Raw genomic sequence first — 19,272 nt, 5'->3', positions numbered from 1 at the left:
ATACCACTTTGTGTACCCACTTTTGAAAAAGGTTTCAGCAATTCCTCATAAAACGGTGGTTCTCAAAGTGTGATTCCAGCACCAGCAGCATTAGCATCACCTGGGAAGTATTGGAAATGCAAATTCTCCAAACCCACCCAAGATATACTGATTTAAAACTCTCAAGATAGGGCCAGCAATCTGTGGTTACCGGTCCTCCAAATGATTCTGATGCATGCTAAAGTTTGAGGACACTTCCAACACAGTTAAACATGTACCTACCCTACGGCCCAGCAAATGTATTCCTTGGTGTTTACCAAAGAAATGAAAATATGTGCCCACAGAAAAGACTTGTACAAGAACGTGCATAGTTGCTTTTCTCATAATAGTCAAAAACCAGAAACAACCCAAATGTCCATCAACTTAATAGATTAAAAATTGTGGTATAGGCCAGGCGCGGTGGCTCATGCCAGAATCCCAGCACTTTGGGAGGCCAAGGCGGGTGGATCACCCAAGGTCAGGAATTTGAGACCAGCCTAACCAACATGGTGAAACCCTGTCTCTACTAAAAATACAAAAATTAGCCAAGCATGGTAGCGTACACCTGTAACCCCAGCTACTTGGGAGCCTGAGGCAGGAGAATTGCTTGAACCCAGGGGCGGAGGCTGCAGTGAGCCGAGATGGCACCATTGCACTCCAGCCTGGGCAACTGTGCAAGAACCCATCCCCCTGCAGAAAACAAGTGGTATATTCATAGGACACAATATATTCAATAATTTAAAAGAATGAACCATTGCTACTCTTGACAACATAAACCTCATAGGCATGTGCTAAGCAAAAGAAGCTGCAAATAGTACATGATTCCATCTGTATAAAGTTCTACAACAGACAAAAGAAACGGCAGAGGTGGGAGGCACAGACTACAGAGGGTACAAAGGAAGTTACTGGGGTAACAGAAATGCTCTCTCTCTCAACAAGAGTGTATGTATGTAAAAATTTATTGAATAGTACACAAGACTTTTATATTTCATTGCATATTTTTTTTAACTGGGTGTATAGGCATCCATAGGAAATAAGATTTTCCCAGAATATGTTCTCAGAAACACTAGTCCTGAGACAGGTGCATGCCATGTAAAGGAAACGTTCTACAGTCCAACAAGTTTGGGGAACAGCTGATCTTATTTCTATCTCTGGGAAATACATAAAACATAACAAGATGATGATGTTGATAATCTATAATCCAGTTAAACTTTATGCAATCTAAAATAAATAAGCTTACTTTTGAGACTATTTCACAGAAATTGTAGTTGTGACATTAATTTGTCTATATCTTGTTTTCTTTTAACTTATCACAGTAAATCATAAGTAATGTTGGGAGACAAAACTCTCTCAAAATTGAACAGTGCCAACTTCTGATGAGAAAAACTAGAAACTAATTGAAACAGACCTGAGTTTTCAAAGAATATGTCTAAAACTCATTTTAACAACAGCAAAACTGCCAAGTCACCATCAAAGTTTCTGCTAGAAAGAAACCCTGAACAATTTCCTCACAAAAAAAAATCCTAGCAAGCCTACAATCAAGTCTTTAGGGGAAAATCTTTATTTATTACTTTAAATATTAATTAATGTTCACTGCTTCCAGTAATACCCATTAAATTATAGCTTTATTCCCACACAGCTAGTCATGATTTATTTTCTTATCAGAATAGGGATTGTAAAACGTTTTATAAGACCACTGAAAGAACCATCTAAAAAGGCTGTGAGAGGTAAGAGCATCTATATTCCCATTTGAAAATTTTTCAAAATAGTAAATTCTATTAAATCTTCTCTCCCTCTGGCAGCAGGAAAGAAGGGGAGAGAATGTTCATTCTCTTTAGGGAAATTACAGGAGGATAAGGAGTTAAAAACTTATGTCAGAGAGAAAGGAACATTAGGAAACATTTATTTCATTTTCTGATGAAGGGACAATGTAAACTTCTAAGTGATTTTCTAAGCATTAGTTTAGGATTACTCTCAGGCTGGCAATTTTTCCATTTCCCTCTGTGATTCTCTACCATAGTACATTTTCATAGTGTCATAATTCAAAACTCAACTTCACCCCTTGCTAGCTGTGGGACCCTGGAAAAGACAAACTAGCTGAGCTCTGTTTCTTCATCTACAAACCGGGAATAACATTAATCTTACAAGGCTGCTGCAAAGCTTAAAATGAGATTAAAAATTAAAATAATCAGGCTGGGCATGGTGGCTCACACCTGTAAACCTGGCACTTTGGGAGGCCAAGGCAGGTGGATCACGAGGTCAGGAGTTCGAGACCAGTCTACTCAATATGGTGAAATCCTGTCTCTACTAAAAATACAAAAATTAGCCAGGCATAGTGGTGCATGCCTGTAGTCCCAACTACTCGGGAGGCTGAGGCAGAAGAATTGCTTGAACCCAGGAGGCTGAGGTTGTAGTGAGCTGAGGTCGCGCTACTGCATTCCAGCCTGGGCGATAGAGCAAGACTTTGTCTCAAAAACAAAACAAAACAAAAAATAAATTAATTAATTAAATTTAATTAAATTAAATAAGTTTCACTAAATAGGGGAGGACGCATCTCCATACCAGATATCCAGATATCTTCTGAATAAAGATATTCAGAGTGCTGTCTGTCTTCAGGAGAACATAAATGAGTCCAGCACAGCCAAAGAGAAACGCACCCTACCTAATCACTGCTCCACTAAGGAGGGCAAAGTATGCATGCACCACCCTTCTTGTCATGTGAAGACTTGGAAGCAACTCTAGAAGCAACACAGGTTACTAGGTCCATTTATTCAACCTAAAATAAATAAGCTTACTTTTGAAAATATTTCACAAAATTTGTATTTTTGACATTTGTCTATTTCTTGTTTTCTTCTAACTTATTATAGTAAATCGTAAGTAATCTTGGGAGACAAACACTCTTAAAATTAACCTAGGTCCATTTCAGTGTAGATGAGAAGAAAAGACTAATTTCACAAATAGCACATAATGATAACAAAAGTTAACCTATAATAGTTCTTTCTTAAAATGCTAGAGCAAAAAAGAGACAAGGAAAACAATAAATAGGGAAATGATTAAGAGTTCATCCCCATGTTTACAAGACCAGTATTTCACCAAGAATGAATTTGCATGTACTTTGTCTCACAGACCAATTGTGGCTCTAATCTTGTTTCTCCTTTAGTGCCTTATTTTCAATTTAAAAAATTTTTTAAGTTTTCCTCCACATCTTTCCAAACTCATCTGTGAGGCCAGTTTGCATTTTATTCTCCCTCTTGATGTGACTTGGCTCTCCTTCTAAACACGTCAAAAGCAGATGTGGGCTAATGATACTCCACAAATAGATTAGTTCTAAGGCATTAAATAAATTACTGAAGTTGTTTTTTAAATAAAAAGTCACTCTATGAACATCATACCAGATGGAAGATCATCCAAGGGAAATTCAAACAGTCTGGATTTGTAAACCGAATGAAAATGGAAATCCTCCTGAAATGACACAAGCAACAGTGATTAAGCATGTACAACCGAATTATCTCCAGCCTTAGGCAAACGTAGCTGGAGACCCTTAAAAGAACCACAGCTTGCCTATGCATTCTCCTGGGTTTAGAGAGGTGATGAACCATTGCCCAATCCCTTCTATTCGCTCCTGAATTCTCTCAGCACCAGAGCAATATCCAATGAGAAGGAAAATGCCTTCACAGAGAAGCCAAAGCCTATAGTAACGGAAAACAAATGAATGAATTTATTCCCCCAAGGACAAATAAGACATTTGGCAAAATGACTTCATGTTTTTTTTATTACTGGTTCCTTTCACGGATCCCTGCAGCCTTTTAAAAGTCAGAGAGCTTTGGTAGGCAAAGACTACAGAGCTAACAATTTTCATAGTATAGGGGAGCAGGATGCCTGGTATAAGTAAATGTCCAAAGTGGACCCAGTTCTGAAATTCAAGTGTCATACAAGCTATATTAAAAAGCAAGAGATAAAAAGTCATATTTTTCTTCTAAAAAGTTAATAAACACTCAAATATAATTTCATCTGGCTTTATTCAATTACTAAAAAAAAAAAAAATTAGAATGTCATAGGTTTCATATTATCTTAAAAAAATCATACTGTCAAGCAAAGTGACAAGACAGGCAGCAGTGGGTACCCATAAAATAATATACAATACAGAGAATTTCCCAAACAAGATGGTTTATGGGTGACAAAATCATGTATGTTTCTTGAAAGGATTTGCCTCTCTGCTTGACTAATGTTGTGTAATACAAGGAAGAACATTTGTACGTACAGAGATAGAATGAAAGTGTATTATGTTTCTCTGTAGTCTATAATATTAATTCAACTTCTTCTAATTTGTGGGAAATGAATGTTTCAGCTAAAGTGAGGGAGAGGATTAAGATGACTCAGGTTTCTCTAAACTTCATCAGCACAGAGCCTTAAAAGGAACAGACAACAGAGAAAAATCTGGAATCTAGAAAAGAGAGGAGAGGTGAAAAATCACAGACCTGTGGATTTGATCTGTTATGGACTGAATGCGTGTATGTCCCCAAAATTCTCATATTGAGACCCTGGCACCCAGGGTGACTTTGTCTGGAGATAAGGCCTGTGAGAGAGTGATAAATGTTAAATGAGGTCATAAGGGTAAGATCCTCATTCAGTATAGCTGGAACCCTTATAACAAGAGGAGACAACCAGAGTTCTCTCTCTCTCTCTCTGCCATGTGAGAACACAGTGAGAAGGCAGCTGTCTGCAACTCAAGCAAAGAGCCCTCACTAGATGTCAACCATGCTGGCACCCTGGACTTTCCGTGCCCAGAACTGAGATAAAGATAAAAGTTTCTGTTGGTTAAGCAACCCAGTCTACAGGATTTTGTTATGGTAGCCAAGTCAGACTAAGAAAGATCATAACACATTAGGGTGGAGATGGAAATAGAGGTTTCAGAACACCTGAAAGGGAAAGTGTTATATTTCCAAAATAAAAGAGAAAGAAACAAAAGAAATTTTCTGTCTGTTTGTTTGTTTTGGAGATAGAGTCTCCCTCTGTCGCCCGGGCTGGAGTGCAGTGGCAGGAGGTTCAAGCAATACTCCTGCCTCAGCCTCCCAAGTAGCTAGGATTATAGGCACATGCCACCACACCTGGCTAATTTTTGGATTTTAGTAGAGACGGGGTTTCACCAAGTTGGCCAGGCTGGTCTCGAACTCCCGACCTCATGCCCACCTCAGCCTCCAAAAGTGCTGGAATTACAGGCGTGAGCCACCACAACTGGCAAGAAATTTTTTAAAAAACACTTGTGGTTTTGACTTACTCAATATTTAGTTTAAAATATACAGACAGTCCCCAACTTACATGTTTTTGACTTTATGATGCATTTATCAGGGTATTAAATATATTTTTGACTTATAATATTTTTAATTTATGATAGGTTTATAAGGACATAGACCCATCATAAGTCAAGGAGCATCTGTACATATGTTTACTATCTTAACCCTAAACAATATAAAAATGAAATAAAGTAGAAAAAAAAGGAGATGAAAAAAGCTCTTAGCACAAACATTTCCATTTGCCACAACAAACAGAAGGAGCACTTACTTGAGTAGTGTCATTTTCTTCTGGCTCAATGAGATATGTGTGGTTCCCGTCATAGAACATCCCACTGCCAATGACAAGAAAATAATTAGGCATGGCTATTGACTCTCATCCCAGAACAAGATCATTTTAAAATCAGCAGCCAGAGGACCCATTTGCCTCTCAATGCCCATTTCCCAGTCCCATCCATCACCTCCAGACACACCACACACACCACTGAGAAGGAAAGGCCCCTCCTTCCGATTCCTTACAGGTAGAGTCCTCTCATCCTCACCTGACCCCATGCTCAGGATTGCCATGCTCTAGCTGTTGCCCATCACTCCTCCGTCTAACATAGAATTCCCAGATTTTCATATGCAAAAAGCCACCTGGAGAGCTAGTAAAAACGCACGTCTTTCAGGATTCTTCTCAGATTTCTGGACTGGAACCCAGGAAACTGCATTTTAAATAAGCTCCAGGTGATCCTGAGGCAGGTTTTCAGGGACTATACTGAGAATGACTGACCTACCAGAAACATGGAAGATGCTCTAGTAACAAGAGCTAACATATTTGAACAATGTGCCACAAGCTAAATACTTTACACTCATTTAATCTTTTCCACAAATCTACAAGGGAAGTACAACGACTATCCTTATTTTACAGGTAAGGAAACTGAAACCCAAAGAGATAAAGTAACTTGTCAAATTATTTAACCAGTAAGAGCAGAAATAGGAATAGAGCCCAGACAAATGGGACCATGAACTGCCCATTTGCAACCTGCTACCTACCTGCATTCATGCATTCAATCAACATGTTTACAGAGCACCTACAATGCACTGTTGTAGGTGCTGGGGACACAATAGCAAACAAAACAGACCGATTATCTGTCCTTGTGGTACTGATGAGTATTCTAGGGAGGACATACTATATATATGGAGAAAGACAGTGATAAATTCTAGGGAAGAAAATAATCAGGTGAAGGGCAATAAATGGTGCCAGAGGGCCGTGGGGGCCATACCAGCTGGGTACCTCCTAGGGCCTTGGCTTTTACTCTAAGAGAGATGAAGAGCCACTGCAAAGTTCTAAGCAGAGGGGAAATACAAACTTCCTTAAGTTTTATAATGATCATGCCAGCTTCTGTGTTACAATAATTTTTAGCACAGCAAGGATAGAAGTAGGGAAGTTACTGCAATAATCCAGGTGAAAGAAGGTACTGGCTTAGATCGGAGCAGTAATAGTGGAGGTGGTGAGAACTGGTCAAATTCGGGATATATTTTGAAAGTAGAACCAATAGGATTTATTAATGGATTTGAAATGAAGTATGTAAAACAGAGAAGAGTTAGTGAAGACTCCAAGTTTTGACCTGAGCAACTGGAAAAACAGACGTGTCATTTAACAAGATTAAAAAAAAAAAGATTGACGGAGTGAGACCCTGTCTCAAAAAAAAAAAAAGAAAAAAAGTGGGGGGGGAGGGGGGATGCAGAAGGAACTTATTGGGATGGGCCTAGGGAAGCAGGGAGCAGAGGGAAGCATGCAAATTCTTTAAGCGTTCAGTTTTGAGCTGGGCATGGTGCTCACATCTGGAATCCCAACACTTTGGAAGAAAAAGTGGGGGGAATCACATGAGGCCAGGAGTTTGAGACCAGCCTGGGCAACGTAGTGAGCGGCAAGACTCTCTCTCTACAAAAAGTTTTTAAAAAGTTAGCTGGGCCTGGCGATGCACACCTGTAGTCCCAGCTACTTGGGAGGCTTAGGTGGGAGGATCACGGGAGCCCAAGAGTTCGAGGCCGCAGTGATTGATGACTGTGCCACTGCACTCCAGCCTGGGTGACAGAGCAAGACCCTATATTTCTTTTAAAAAAAAAAATCCATTTTGGACCTCGTAGGCTGGGGGTGGCTACCAGCCATCTGAGAAATCCTCTGGAGAGCACTTAAATATACAAATGGCCTCAACTCCCACTCAGACAGATTCTGATAGCTGCTGCTTTTAGACGAATATGATCCTTTTACTGAGATCAGGCCCTTTATGATGTTAAAGAAACTTGTCTTATCATTCAGGCATCTGAAGGTAGCAAAGCTATGAGCTTCTGTGGTAATTTTTTAGTTTTTGGTAGAAATGACTATATGACAGCCAAGCTCCTAAACATAAACTAGTATTTGCTTTTCATTGAAGACTTAGTGAAATTGGTGAAATTCCATGAGCTATAATTATAATGGCCTCCAAGTTCTGCCTCTATCCAAATTCTTTCATTCCTACTATAACATCTTCCACATGTCCTCAACTTCTATATACTCACAGGATGACTGTTCTCACAGCTGCACTGTTTTCTGCCACATGTACTTTCTGAATTTGGATGACATTCTATTTGGAATTTAAAGATAAACAGATGCAGTTTGTAAGACATTACTGACAATATGTGCCCAAGGAGTCAGACGGAGAGCCTTTCAAAAAAGTAGACCAAATATGGCAGGGAGTATCTCTCTACCCTTGCTGAGAACTAGCCAGATTCATCCAGAAAGTCATATGAAACCATCACACTTTGCCAAAATTCATGTGGCAACACCAAAAAAGTAGCAAGATTATTTTGTTAAAATAGTACTGAGTGTTATTTATCCTTATATTAGGTTAATGTCCAATGGGAAAGTCATTTCTTTTTAGTGGACTTAAATATCATGTAAGCAATATGAAGACAACAGATTCTGACACTGTCTGTATCTCAGAAGACTCTAGATTGCTATATGATAATGTGCCATTATTAATTCCTTAATAATGAAAAAATACTTGTGTTTTATATGCTTTAAGAACTGAAATATTTTTGTTTATTTATATAAATCCTTTTATATTGAGTCCATAATAGTATACTTGATAAAAACCTATAGCTAAGACCAAGTCATCACAGACCAATTGAGCTAAACTTTCAAAAGGTTGTATCAAAATAAGATTTTGAAAGGAAAAAGCCATTCTTACAAATTTCCACAAGAGGGCAATAAACTCACATTTAACTCCATTCTTTAAGGTTCCCACAGTAACAAGATTTTTGTCATAACACCAAACACACCAACACCAAAACATTGCGTATTGGTCCTTTGACTCTGAACAAATGTGACCTTGCAGTTTCTTTATGGGAAAGATATACAAATCTGATTTTCCCTTATTTATGTTATTCAACTGATTTAAGAAATCAAAAATGAAAAAAAATACGCACTTGGTAATTTATAAAGGATGAGTCATGGATGACATAATACATCTCATATCTAAACCACTGTAATTGGGACAACATACATTATTCAGTATTTCATAACATTGCCCCAAAATATTTCTTCCAGAAATTTTTGTTCAGAAGGTAAAGTTAAGATGAGAATTAATAATTACTAAATAACAAGATAATACGAGGGTATATTTATCCTACGTGCTCATAAAAGTCTAAGAAAGCTTAAAATGGTCATACACAATTCTGACAATGTTCCAAGACGCAGGATAGGTTTTCTGTTTACTTAGTTTCAAATAAAAACATTCTTAAAAGGAGAAGTAAAATCTACTTAATTAAAATAACCCTGTAATCCCAGCACTTTGGGAGGCTGAGGTGGGTGGATCACGAGGTCAGGAGTTCAAGACCAACCTGGTCAACATGTCAAAACCCTGTCTCTACTGAAAATACAAAAATTAGATGGGCGTGGTGGCAGGCACCTGTAATTCGAGCTACTCAGGAGGCTGAGGCACAAGAATGGCTTGAAACTGGGAGGCGGAGGTCGCAGTGAGCTGAGATCGTGCCACTACACTCCAACCTGGTGACAGAGCAAGACTCCATCTCAAAAATAAAATAAATAAAAATAAATAGCTAAGGCAGGATTCTGAGTTCTATTCCTGATCCGGTTACTATACAATCTCCTAAAAGTTATTTTTCCTTGGGTTTTGTTGACATGGAGTCTCACTCTGTCGCCCAGGCTGGAGTGCAATGGCATGATCTCAACTCACTGCAACCCCTGCCTCCTGGGCTTAGGTGATTCTCCTGCTTCAACCTCCCAAGTAGCAGGGATTACAAGTACCCACCACTATGCCCAGCTAAATTTTGTGGTTTTAGTAGAGACAGGGTTTCATCAGGTTGGCCAGGCTGGTCTCAAACTCCTGACCTCAGGTGGTCCAGCCACCTCAGCCTCCCAAAGTGAAATACGAAATTAGCCAGCCACGGTGGCAGGTGCCTATAATCGCAGCTACTTGGGAGGCTGAGGCAGGAGAATCACTTGAGCCTGGGAGGCGGAGGCTGCAGTGAGCTGAGATCATGCCACTGCACTCCAGTCCATGGGATAGAGTGAGACTCTGACAGAAAAGAGTGAAAGAAAGAATGAATGAATGAACGAATGAACAAATGAAAAAATGAATGAAAGAACAAAAGAAGAGAGAAGGGAAGGGAAGGGAAGGGAAGGGAAGGGAAGGGAAGGGAGGGAGGGGAGGGAGGGGAGGGGAGGGGAGGGGGGAGGGGAGGGGAGGGGAGGGAGGGGAGGGGAGGGGAGGCGGAGGGGAGGGAGGGGATGGGGGAGGAAGGGAAGCGGAAGGAAGGGAAGGAAAGGAAGTGAAAGGAAAGGAAAGGAAAGGAAGGAAAGGAAAGGAAAAGGAAGGAAAGGAAGGAAAGGAAGGAAGGAAGGAAGGAAAGGAAAGGAAAGGAAAGGACAAGGAAAGGAAAGGAAAGGAAAGGAAAGGAAAAGGAGGGCACGGTGGTTCACGCCTGGGATTACAGGGGTGAGCCACCGTGCCCGGCCTAAAAGTTATTTTTCAATCTTTCTTTATATGACTATAGTAGGATTACCAACAGGTATCATTCTTAGGTTCTCAGGTCCACTTATAGCCCTTAGAAGGCACAAATATCTTCTCTCTGATTCTGACAACATTGAGCCCATTTGGAAAACCAGAAGGCAGACTGGAATGAGTACTGAGAAAGATGCTGACACTGTGACTTTAGATTGAGATTTTGAGAAAGAGAAAGGAAAACAACCACCTCATTCATTACCCTCCAATATACACTTGCTGTCACAAATGGGGACAGGTCTCACTGTACTATTCCTAGGTGACAGATGTGCTTGTCTTGAGCTCAGATGTAACAATTTTACTGCTGAAAAGGACTTCAATGTTTCTTTTTCCTAATAAGAAAACAGAGACTGCCCGATATTAAGAATGGATTCCATGTCTGTAAAAACTTCTTTCTTCAAATAATGTATTTAAAGTAAATAAATGTACACCTTTATTCACAGTAGTCTTTTAGCACAAACAAGGAAATGGAAGTCTTCCATGCTCTCAGGCATATGGCCTCCTATCTTTGGTTATTTAACTTACCCTTATATTCTTCTTTGCTTTCTGCCTAATATGCTTGCTCCCAGATCCTGACCAGAGGTGTCACTCAGGCAGACTAGCTATATTTTCTGGCCGTGTCCATTAGCTCTTTCCTAGATTTAAGATCTGTCGGTGTAACCCGCTCCCTTGGATATGCTATTCCAACCTATTGCACTCCACCGTCTTCAGGTGGCATGTCTCCGGAGCCCTTAGGTGCTACCTGTTCTTCAGTGACAATGCTTAGCTTGCATTTTTTCCCTTTTCTCTCTCTCTCTCTCTAAAAAAAAAGATCAAATATACCTAAGGGGTTCTACATCAGGAAATGGGCTAGATTTGGACTCCTCATGAGACTGTGAACTCCCAGGACTTGTGTTTCAATCGCCTTAATATTCCTAGGGTTGGCACACAGGAAACACCCACTAACTGCTTGTTAGATGAAAAGCCACATATCTAACTTGGTAACAAAAAGGAATTATTTTAAAGTTCCTCAACGAAAATTTAACAAAACTAAAGTGCTGGCTTGTTCTGTGACAAAAATTAAAACACACAAGAAGGAAATGAAATGATTTAGTTAAAAGAGAATGCTGAGGAATGACATGGTAGCTTTAAAGGGGTTACAAAACAAGTAAGAAACAACCACCTGTGCATTATCATTATCCACAGGATGGAGGAAGTGGACGTATTCCCATGCTAAACATCAGCAAACATTATTTGATAGAGAAGGTTATGAGAAGGAAGCAAGGCCCTGAGGAAGGATGAACTTTGTTCCTTGGAGATCTCTGAGAAACGACAGACCCTCCCACAGTTTTGCTATGAATTAGGTGGGATTCAGGCTGAAAAAAGGGGCAAAGACATGTGCGCTCTTGAGGTCACGAGAAGCCTTTTCTCTTTGTGTAAGGAGACAAGAGTTACCATTTACTGAAACTTCTATTATTTGAGGAAAACATAAAAACATATGAAGAAGGAATAGGGGTATTTCAAGGGGCTAAACATCCACAGAAACAGACACCGAAGTTAACCCAAACCACTCCTGTCTGAATTTGGATGAAACTAGAAAAATGCTTCAAATATTATTTTAAGGTATCATTGTGAAATTCAAAAGCCTCTGTTTTCTGCGACTCTAATTTTATTGAATTTTTTTGAGATGGAGTCTAGCATCATCTTAATGTATCCTTCTTGTCTTTTTCTTGACAATATATATGTTTTCTTTCTTTTGCAAAATGTAGACATTTTCTTTCTTTCTTTCTTTCTTTTTTTTTTAATCAGAGTCTCACTCTGTCCCACAGGCTAGAGTATAGTGGCATGCATGGTCTCGGCTCACTGCAACCTCCACCTCACAGGTTCAAGCAATTCTCCTGCCTCAGCCTCCCAAGTAGCTGGGATTACAGGCTCCTGTCACCATGCCGGGCTAATTTTTGTATTTTTAGTAGAGAGAGGGTTTCACCATGTTGGCCGGGCTGGTCTCGAACTCCTGACCTCAGGTGATCTGCCACCCTCGGCCCCCCCAAAGTGCTGGGATAATAGGCATGAGCCACCAAGCCCGGCCATTTGCAATCCTGATTTAAAAATCTGCTTGGTTAGAAAAGGCCTTTAACAAAATTAAACCGCCCTTCATGCTAAAAACTCTCAATAAATTAGGTATTGATGGGATGTATCTCAAAATAATAAGAGCTATTTATGATAAACACACAGCCAATATCATACTGAAAGGCAAAAACTGGAAGCATTCCCCTTGAAAACTGGCACAAGACAGGGATGCCCTCTCTCACCACTCCTATTCAATATAGTGTTGGAAGTTCTTGCCAGGGCAATCAGGCAGGAGAAAGAAATAAAGAGTATTCAATTAGGAAAAGAGGAAGTCAAATTGTCCCTGTTTGCAGATGACATGACTGTATATTTAGAAAACCCCATCGTCTCAGCCCAAAATCTCCTTAAGCTAATAAGCAACTTCAGCAAAGTCTCAGGATACAAAATCGAAGTGCAAAAATCACAAGCATTCTTATACACCAGTAATAGACAAACAGAGAGTCAAATCATGAGTGAACTCCCATTCACAACTGCTTTAAAGAGAATAAAATACCTAGGAATCCAACTTACAAGGGATGTGAAGGACCTCTTCAAGGAGAACTGCAAACCACTGCTCAAAGAAATAAAAGAGGACAATTCCTCAAGGATCTTACAAACAAATGGAAAAATATTCCATGCTCACAGATAGGAAGAATCAATATCATGAAAACGGCCATATTGCCCAAGGTAATTTACAGATTCAATGCCATCCCCATCAAGCTACCAATGAGTTTCTTCACAGAATTAGAAAAAACTACTTTAAAGTTCATATGGAACCAAAAAAGAGTCTGCACTGCCAAGACAATCCTAAGCCAAAAGAACAAAGCTGGAGGCATCATGCTACCTGACTTCAAACTATACTACAAGGCTACAGTAATCAAAACAGCATGGTACTGGTACCAAAACAGAGATATGGACCAATGGAACAGAACAGAGGCCTCAGAAATAATACCACACATCTACAGCCATCTGATCTTTGACAAACCTGAGAGAAACAAGAAATGGGGAAAGGATTCCGTTAATGCTGCTGGGAAAACTGGCTAGCCATAAGTAGAAAGCTGAAACTGGATCCCTTCCTTACACCTTACACAAAAATTTATCCAAGATGGATTAAAGATTTAAATGTTAGACCTAATACCATAAAAACCCTAGAAGAAAACCTAGGCAATACCATTCAGGACATAGGCATGGACAAGGACTTCATGTCTGAAACACCAAAAGCAATGGCAACAAAAGCCAAAATTGACAAATGGGATCTAATTAAACTAAAGAGCTTCTGCACAGCAAAAGAAACTACCATCAGAGTGAACAGGCAACTTACAAAATGGGAGAAAATTTTTGTGAGCTACTCATCTGAAAAAGGGCTAATATCCAGAATCTAAGAAGAACTCAAACAAGTTTACAAGAAAAAAACAAACGATCCCATCAAAAAGTGGGCAAAGGCTGTGAACAGACACTTCTCAAAAGAAGACATTTATGCAGCCAACAGACACATGAAAAAATGCTCATCATCACTCACCATCAGAGAATTGCAAATCAAAACCACAATGAGATACCATCTCACACCAGTTAGAATGGCGATCATTAAAAAGTCAGGAAACAACAGGTGCTAGAGAGGATGTGGAGAAATAGGAACACTTTTACACTGTTGGTAGGACTGTATACTAGTTCAACCATTGTGGAAGACAGTGTGGCAATTCCTCAAGGATCTAGAACTAGAAATACCATTTGATCCAGCCATCCCATTACTGGGTATATACCCAAAGGATTATAAATCATGCTGCTATAAAGACATATGCACACGTATGTTTATTGTAGCACTATTCACAATAGCAAAGACTTGGAATCAACCCAAATGTCCATCAGCGACAGACTGGATTAAGAAAATGTAGCACATATACACCATGGAATACTATGCAGCCATAAAAAGGATGAGTTCATGTCCTTTGTAGGGACATGGATGAAGTTGGAAACCATCATTCTGAGCAAACTATTGCAAGGCCAAAAAACCAAACACCGCATGTTCTCACTCATAGGTGGGAATTGAACAATGAGAACGCTTAGATACAGGAAGGGGAACATCACGCCTGTTGTGGGGTGGGAGGAGTGGGGAGGGATAGCATTAGGAGATATACCTAATGTAAATGACGAGTTAATGGGTGCAGCACACTAACATGGCACATGTATACATATGTAACAAACCTGCATGTTGTGCACATATACCCTAGAACTTAAAGTGTAATAATAATAATAAAAATCTGCTTGGTTTATAAAACACAAAATAGAAAAAAAAATCAGATCCATCACTGAATTAAAATTATTTCTTGACACAAAATAGGGATATCTACTATAGTGCATTCATACTAAAGAAAATAAATTATTGAAAAAATAAATAGTACAAATACTTTTTGAACACTTACTGAAGTCCATAGCACGTTGACAATGCAACAAATGAGGCAGGGTTTCCTCGGATATGGCCCTGGTAGTAACAGTGCTCTCCTCCCTGAAAACAGAAATAAAGAATGTAAGCCTTTGTATCACAAGGAGAATCAGCTGCTTCATTTCACAGGAGGTTTCTACTCACAATGTACCTCCACATCTAGAGCTCTGCATGATATTTCATTATTCAGATTAGCATTATCAAACCTTTTCTAACAGAATTATTCATAAACACTCTTGAGTGAGCTGACTCCAAATCAAAATTCAGGGAAATAAAAGTTGACTTAACCTTTCTTTTATGTAGGTGATATTAGAGGAACAAAGAAAGAAATATTGAAATACACATGGGGAGTCAGGTACAGTGTCTCATATCTATAGTTTCAATGCTTTTGGAGGCGAGGCAGGAGTTCAAGACCAGCCTGAGCAACATAGCAAGACCCTGTCTCTACAAAAAAAAAAATTACAAATCAGATGGATGTGGTGACATGCATCTGTAGTCCTAGCCTCTTGGGAGGTTGAGGCAGGAGGATCATTTGAACCCAGGAGTTTGAGGCTGCAAGTGAGCTGTGATTTTGCCACTGCACTCCAGCCTGGACAAAAAGAGTGAAATTCTGTCTCAAAAGAAAAAATGAAAAAAATAAGAAAAGAAAGGAAATACGTATGTGGCCCTTGCACCAAAGTTTAATCATCTGCTTTCCTAGTTATAAGAAATTCAACCATGGGCCAGGTGCAGTGGCTCACGCCTGTAATCCCAGCACTTTGGGAGACTGAGGTGGGTGGGTCACTTTTGGTCAGGAGTTCCAAACCAGCCCAACCAATATGGTGAAACCCTGTCTCTACTAAATAAAAATACAAAAATTAGCCAGGTGTGGTGGCGCATGCCTGTAATCCCAGTTACTCGGGAGGCTGAGGTAGGAGAATCGCTTGAACCAGGGAAGTGGGGGTTGCAGTGAGCCGAGATGGCACCACTGTACTCCAGCCTGGGCAATAGAGACCCTGTCTCCAAAAAAACAAAAAAAGCAACTCAATCATGAGCAGCAGCAAAGCAATGCTCTTTTACACAAAGCTAAGTAAAAATGAATGTAAATCATTTGAGTCAGTAAATTATATTGATGGAGGAAATGCTTGTTTTTACAGTGTTTATATCAAAACTTGATTACCAGATAAGCAAGTTCATACCATTCTTTTCTCAAACCAGCAATGGCTTTAACTGGTAAGCAATTTGTGGGCAGCGTTTTAAATTGTGAAGTTTTTCTTAGCATCCAATTGCATTAACAAAATTCTACTAAGAGAGATTCACTTATTTGGTTAAATGTGCCTGGAAAGGTAAGAAGTTAAATCTTCTGCCATCTTAGGATGTCACCTTTGAATACTTACTACTCAGAGTGCAGTTCAGAGACAAGCAGCATTGACATCACTAGGGGCTTGTTAAAAATGCAGAATCTCAGGCCCCACCCGAAACCTACTGTATGAGAATCTGTATTTTAACAAGTCCCTAGGTGATTCATATGCACATTAAAGTTTGAGAAGCTCTTCTCTAAATGACCTCTTCCCATTCTATCACTAATCTCCTATTTCTTCAGTAGCTGAAAGCTTCTAATTAAATTGATTCACTGAGATACGAAAGAGTGAAACAGAAAGGACTGATAGGATGGGTGGTTTAAAGAGGCAAATGTTACCTACTTCACAGTAGGACTTAAGGACTAACACTACTTAAAATGTTCAGTGTTTCACAAATGGAGGAGAGAAAACAGGAGGACATGGAGATGTAATAGGCTGAAGACATTTTCTCCACCAAAATCCAAGGAAACCAGCTAGCCTGAGACTACTGCTCCTTGTGAGATTATCCCACAGAAGCTGGTAACTCAGCTTTAGGGAGTGGGTGGAGAGCAGGTAAAATGGTACACAATGCAATCCCTGACCTTAAACCAGCTCCAAATTCCCCGGGGAGCCACTGACCATCATGAACTGAGGGTTGTGGTTGCATTTAATGGAGAAGATGGAACCCAGAAGGCCACAGAGACTTGGGGGCTGAAACAAGTCCTAGACACTAGAACACGGGGCCATGACTTCATGTGGAGCGCCAGTGTAGTGTAGATGTTAACAATATGAGCTATTGGCTCCTTCCCTTACCAGCTATGTAATCTTAAGCAAATTACAGAGACTGCCCATGCCTCAGTTTTCTCATCTGTCAATTGGAGATAATTATCTCATAGGGATGTTATGAGGATGACACGAGCTAATAGACATAAAAAAGTTTAGAGTAATGCTTGGCTCATAGGAAGTACTCAACAAATGTTTGCTGCTATTATAATTACTGTCTGTCAGTGTTCTCAATTTACACACACAATCACACTAAATCTTCATATCAATCCTACAAAGAAATATTCTTATCCCTCTTCTACATAGGAACCACAATCTCTGAGACTGTGGTTGTCTGCCTGGGGAGCTGCCAAGTAGGGATGAAAACTTTATGTGAGTACAAAGCCTGTGTCCTATCCCCTATTGTTGAACCTCGAACCTATGAGTTATCCAAGGCAAATCTAAACTTTCCCTTAGGCTAGTTTATTCTTTTATTCTGTTGCTTTGTCAGCAAGGCTAAGGGTAAATTTAACAAAAGTTACAATAGTGTGTGTTGGGCTGTTGGACTGGTGAACAGTCCATAGATCAGATTCTGAGTGTATGAGAGGACATTATCATTTAGATGCCCCTGATTTCCTGGATACATCTAATTGGATCAGAGATCAAAATTCTAGCTTTGCGTTGGCCAGACATAAAAAGTCAACAGTCAACAGATGACCTGATAAAGACAGAACTCTGTCTATAAGTGTTTCCTGATATTGGACAGTGACTAACTGAATCAGACCTTCTCCTCTTAGAAGTCTGAGCCTCATAGCAATGAAGATAATAAAAACAAAGATAAGAAAGTAGAAACAAACACAAATAAAGAGAAGTAGAAACAAAAAAAAATCTCGGGAATTATGGTATCAGACTAGAAAACAATGGAAATTGATAGTCATGAGGATATATGTCAGTGTCAAAGCATACTATTTTATAAATTACTAAATTTTTCTTCAAAAACGCAACTCTGGAAACATGTCATATTAAATCATAAAAAGGACAAATAATTCATTTTTTAAAAACATTCCTCCATTATATTGGGGAGAGTTATATAGATGAGTCAATAATGGAAAACACTATTTCACTAATCTCTGATTTGAAAAATAGGAGTCAAGCCAAAAACAGCATATGATCAGGATCCATCTGCACAAAAGCCTAACATGGCAAATGAAGCAAAGAGCTCAGTATGGTTGAATCATTATTAAATGTTTCCATGACACTACAGCAGAGGCATAAACAGCAGGGGAAAAAAATCTCAATTTGCATTACTACAATTCAAATCTTGAGGTCTCAACTGGTGGCATATGTAATTATTAGAAATAATGGTGAAAGTTCAATTTTGTGCTGTAATATTTTTCAGGGATAATTAATCATAAGTCAATAATTATTTAAACTAAGAAGTAATAAAGTTTTTATTTCTTTAACATGCCTAGAAATATTTTTTAGTCCAAGAGATAGGCTGTTAAAGGACTTTCTTAATTTATGTAAACTATAACATTAAATATAAATTTAATATTTTTATTTCATAAATAATTATTTTATCTATTAATACACATGTGGTGCAAAAATTCTAAGAATTGAAAGGGTACATAGTGAAGAATAAAAAAACTCCCTTCACATATACTATTCAAGCTGTAGATGCCTTCTAAATGGTAAGCATTTTTGATGCATTTTGTGTACCATGTCAGGAATAGTCTATGTATATTCAAGTAGATGCATATATACACACATACACATATATCCTTTTCACTTCACAAATCGTTTTATACTATGTACACTGTTCAGCCACTTGACTTTTTTTTTTCTTAAGGTAAGATTGGCATCCTTCTATATCAATATCGTATTTTTCAATGATGGCATACTATTCCATTATGGGGGTGAACTATAATTCATGTAAACAGTCCTGTACTAATGGACATTCAGATAATCTCCTTTTTTGCTGTCATAATGTTGCAATGAACATCCTTTCATATGTTCCTGTGCACTTCTATCAGTATATATGCAGGATAGAGTACTAGACATGGACCTGGGAGGTCAAAGAATAGGCATATTTTAAATTGTAATAACTAATGGGACAGATATAATTATATTTTTTGAACTTATATGTTTTAGAATACGCACTGCATTTGAAAAACATAAACTGCATTTTACTTAAAAATTATCTATTTCAGTAAAGACCACTAACAAAAAAACTTTCTCAAATCTTATCAATTATAAAGGTTCTCCATGTCTTCATATGACTTTTGAAGAAAAGTCAAAAGTAT

General features: G+C 38.9%; 1 protein-coding gene across 9 annotated transcripts in view; it reads right to left on the bottom strand.

Moving 5' to 3' along the window:
- Nucleotides 1–19,272, bottom strand: part of ADAM22 (ADAM metallopeptidase domain 22) — a 253,989-nt gene that overhangs the window by 81,731 nt on the left and 152,986 nt on the right. For all 9 annotated transcript variants that reach the window (XM_030933154.1, XM_010370658.2, XM_010370659.2 and 6 more), the window contains 3 exons: nt 14,869–14,951; nt 5,581–5,644; nt 3,411–3,480 (listed from right to left, as the gene is read on the bottom strand). In XM_030933154.1, coding sequence (XP_030789014.1) covers nt 3,411–3,480; nt 5,581–5,644; nt 14,869–14,951 — 217 coding nt within the window. The remainder of the gene's footprint in view (nt 1–3,410; nt 3,481–5,580; nt 5,645–14,868; nt 14,952–19,272) is intronic.

The sequence above is a fragment of the Rhinopithecus roxellana genome, chromosome 6 (assembly GCF_007565055.1).
Source record: "Rhinopithecus roxellana isolate Shanxi Qingling chromosome 6, ASM756505v1, whole genome shotgun sequence".
Lineage (NCBI taxonomy): Eukaryota > Metazoa > Chordata > Mammalia > Primates > Cercopithecidae > Rhinopithecus > Rhinopithecus roxellana.
This window is presented reverse-complemented; position numbering and strand designations above follow the sequence as displayed.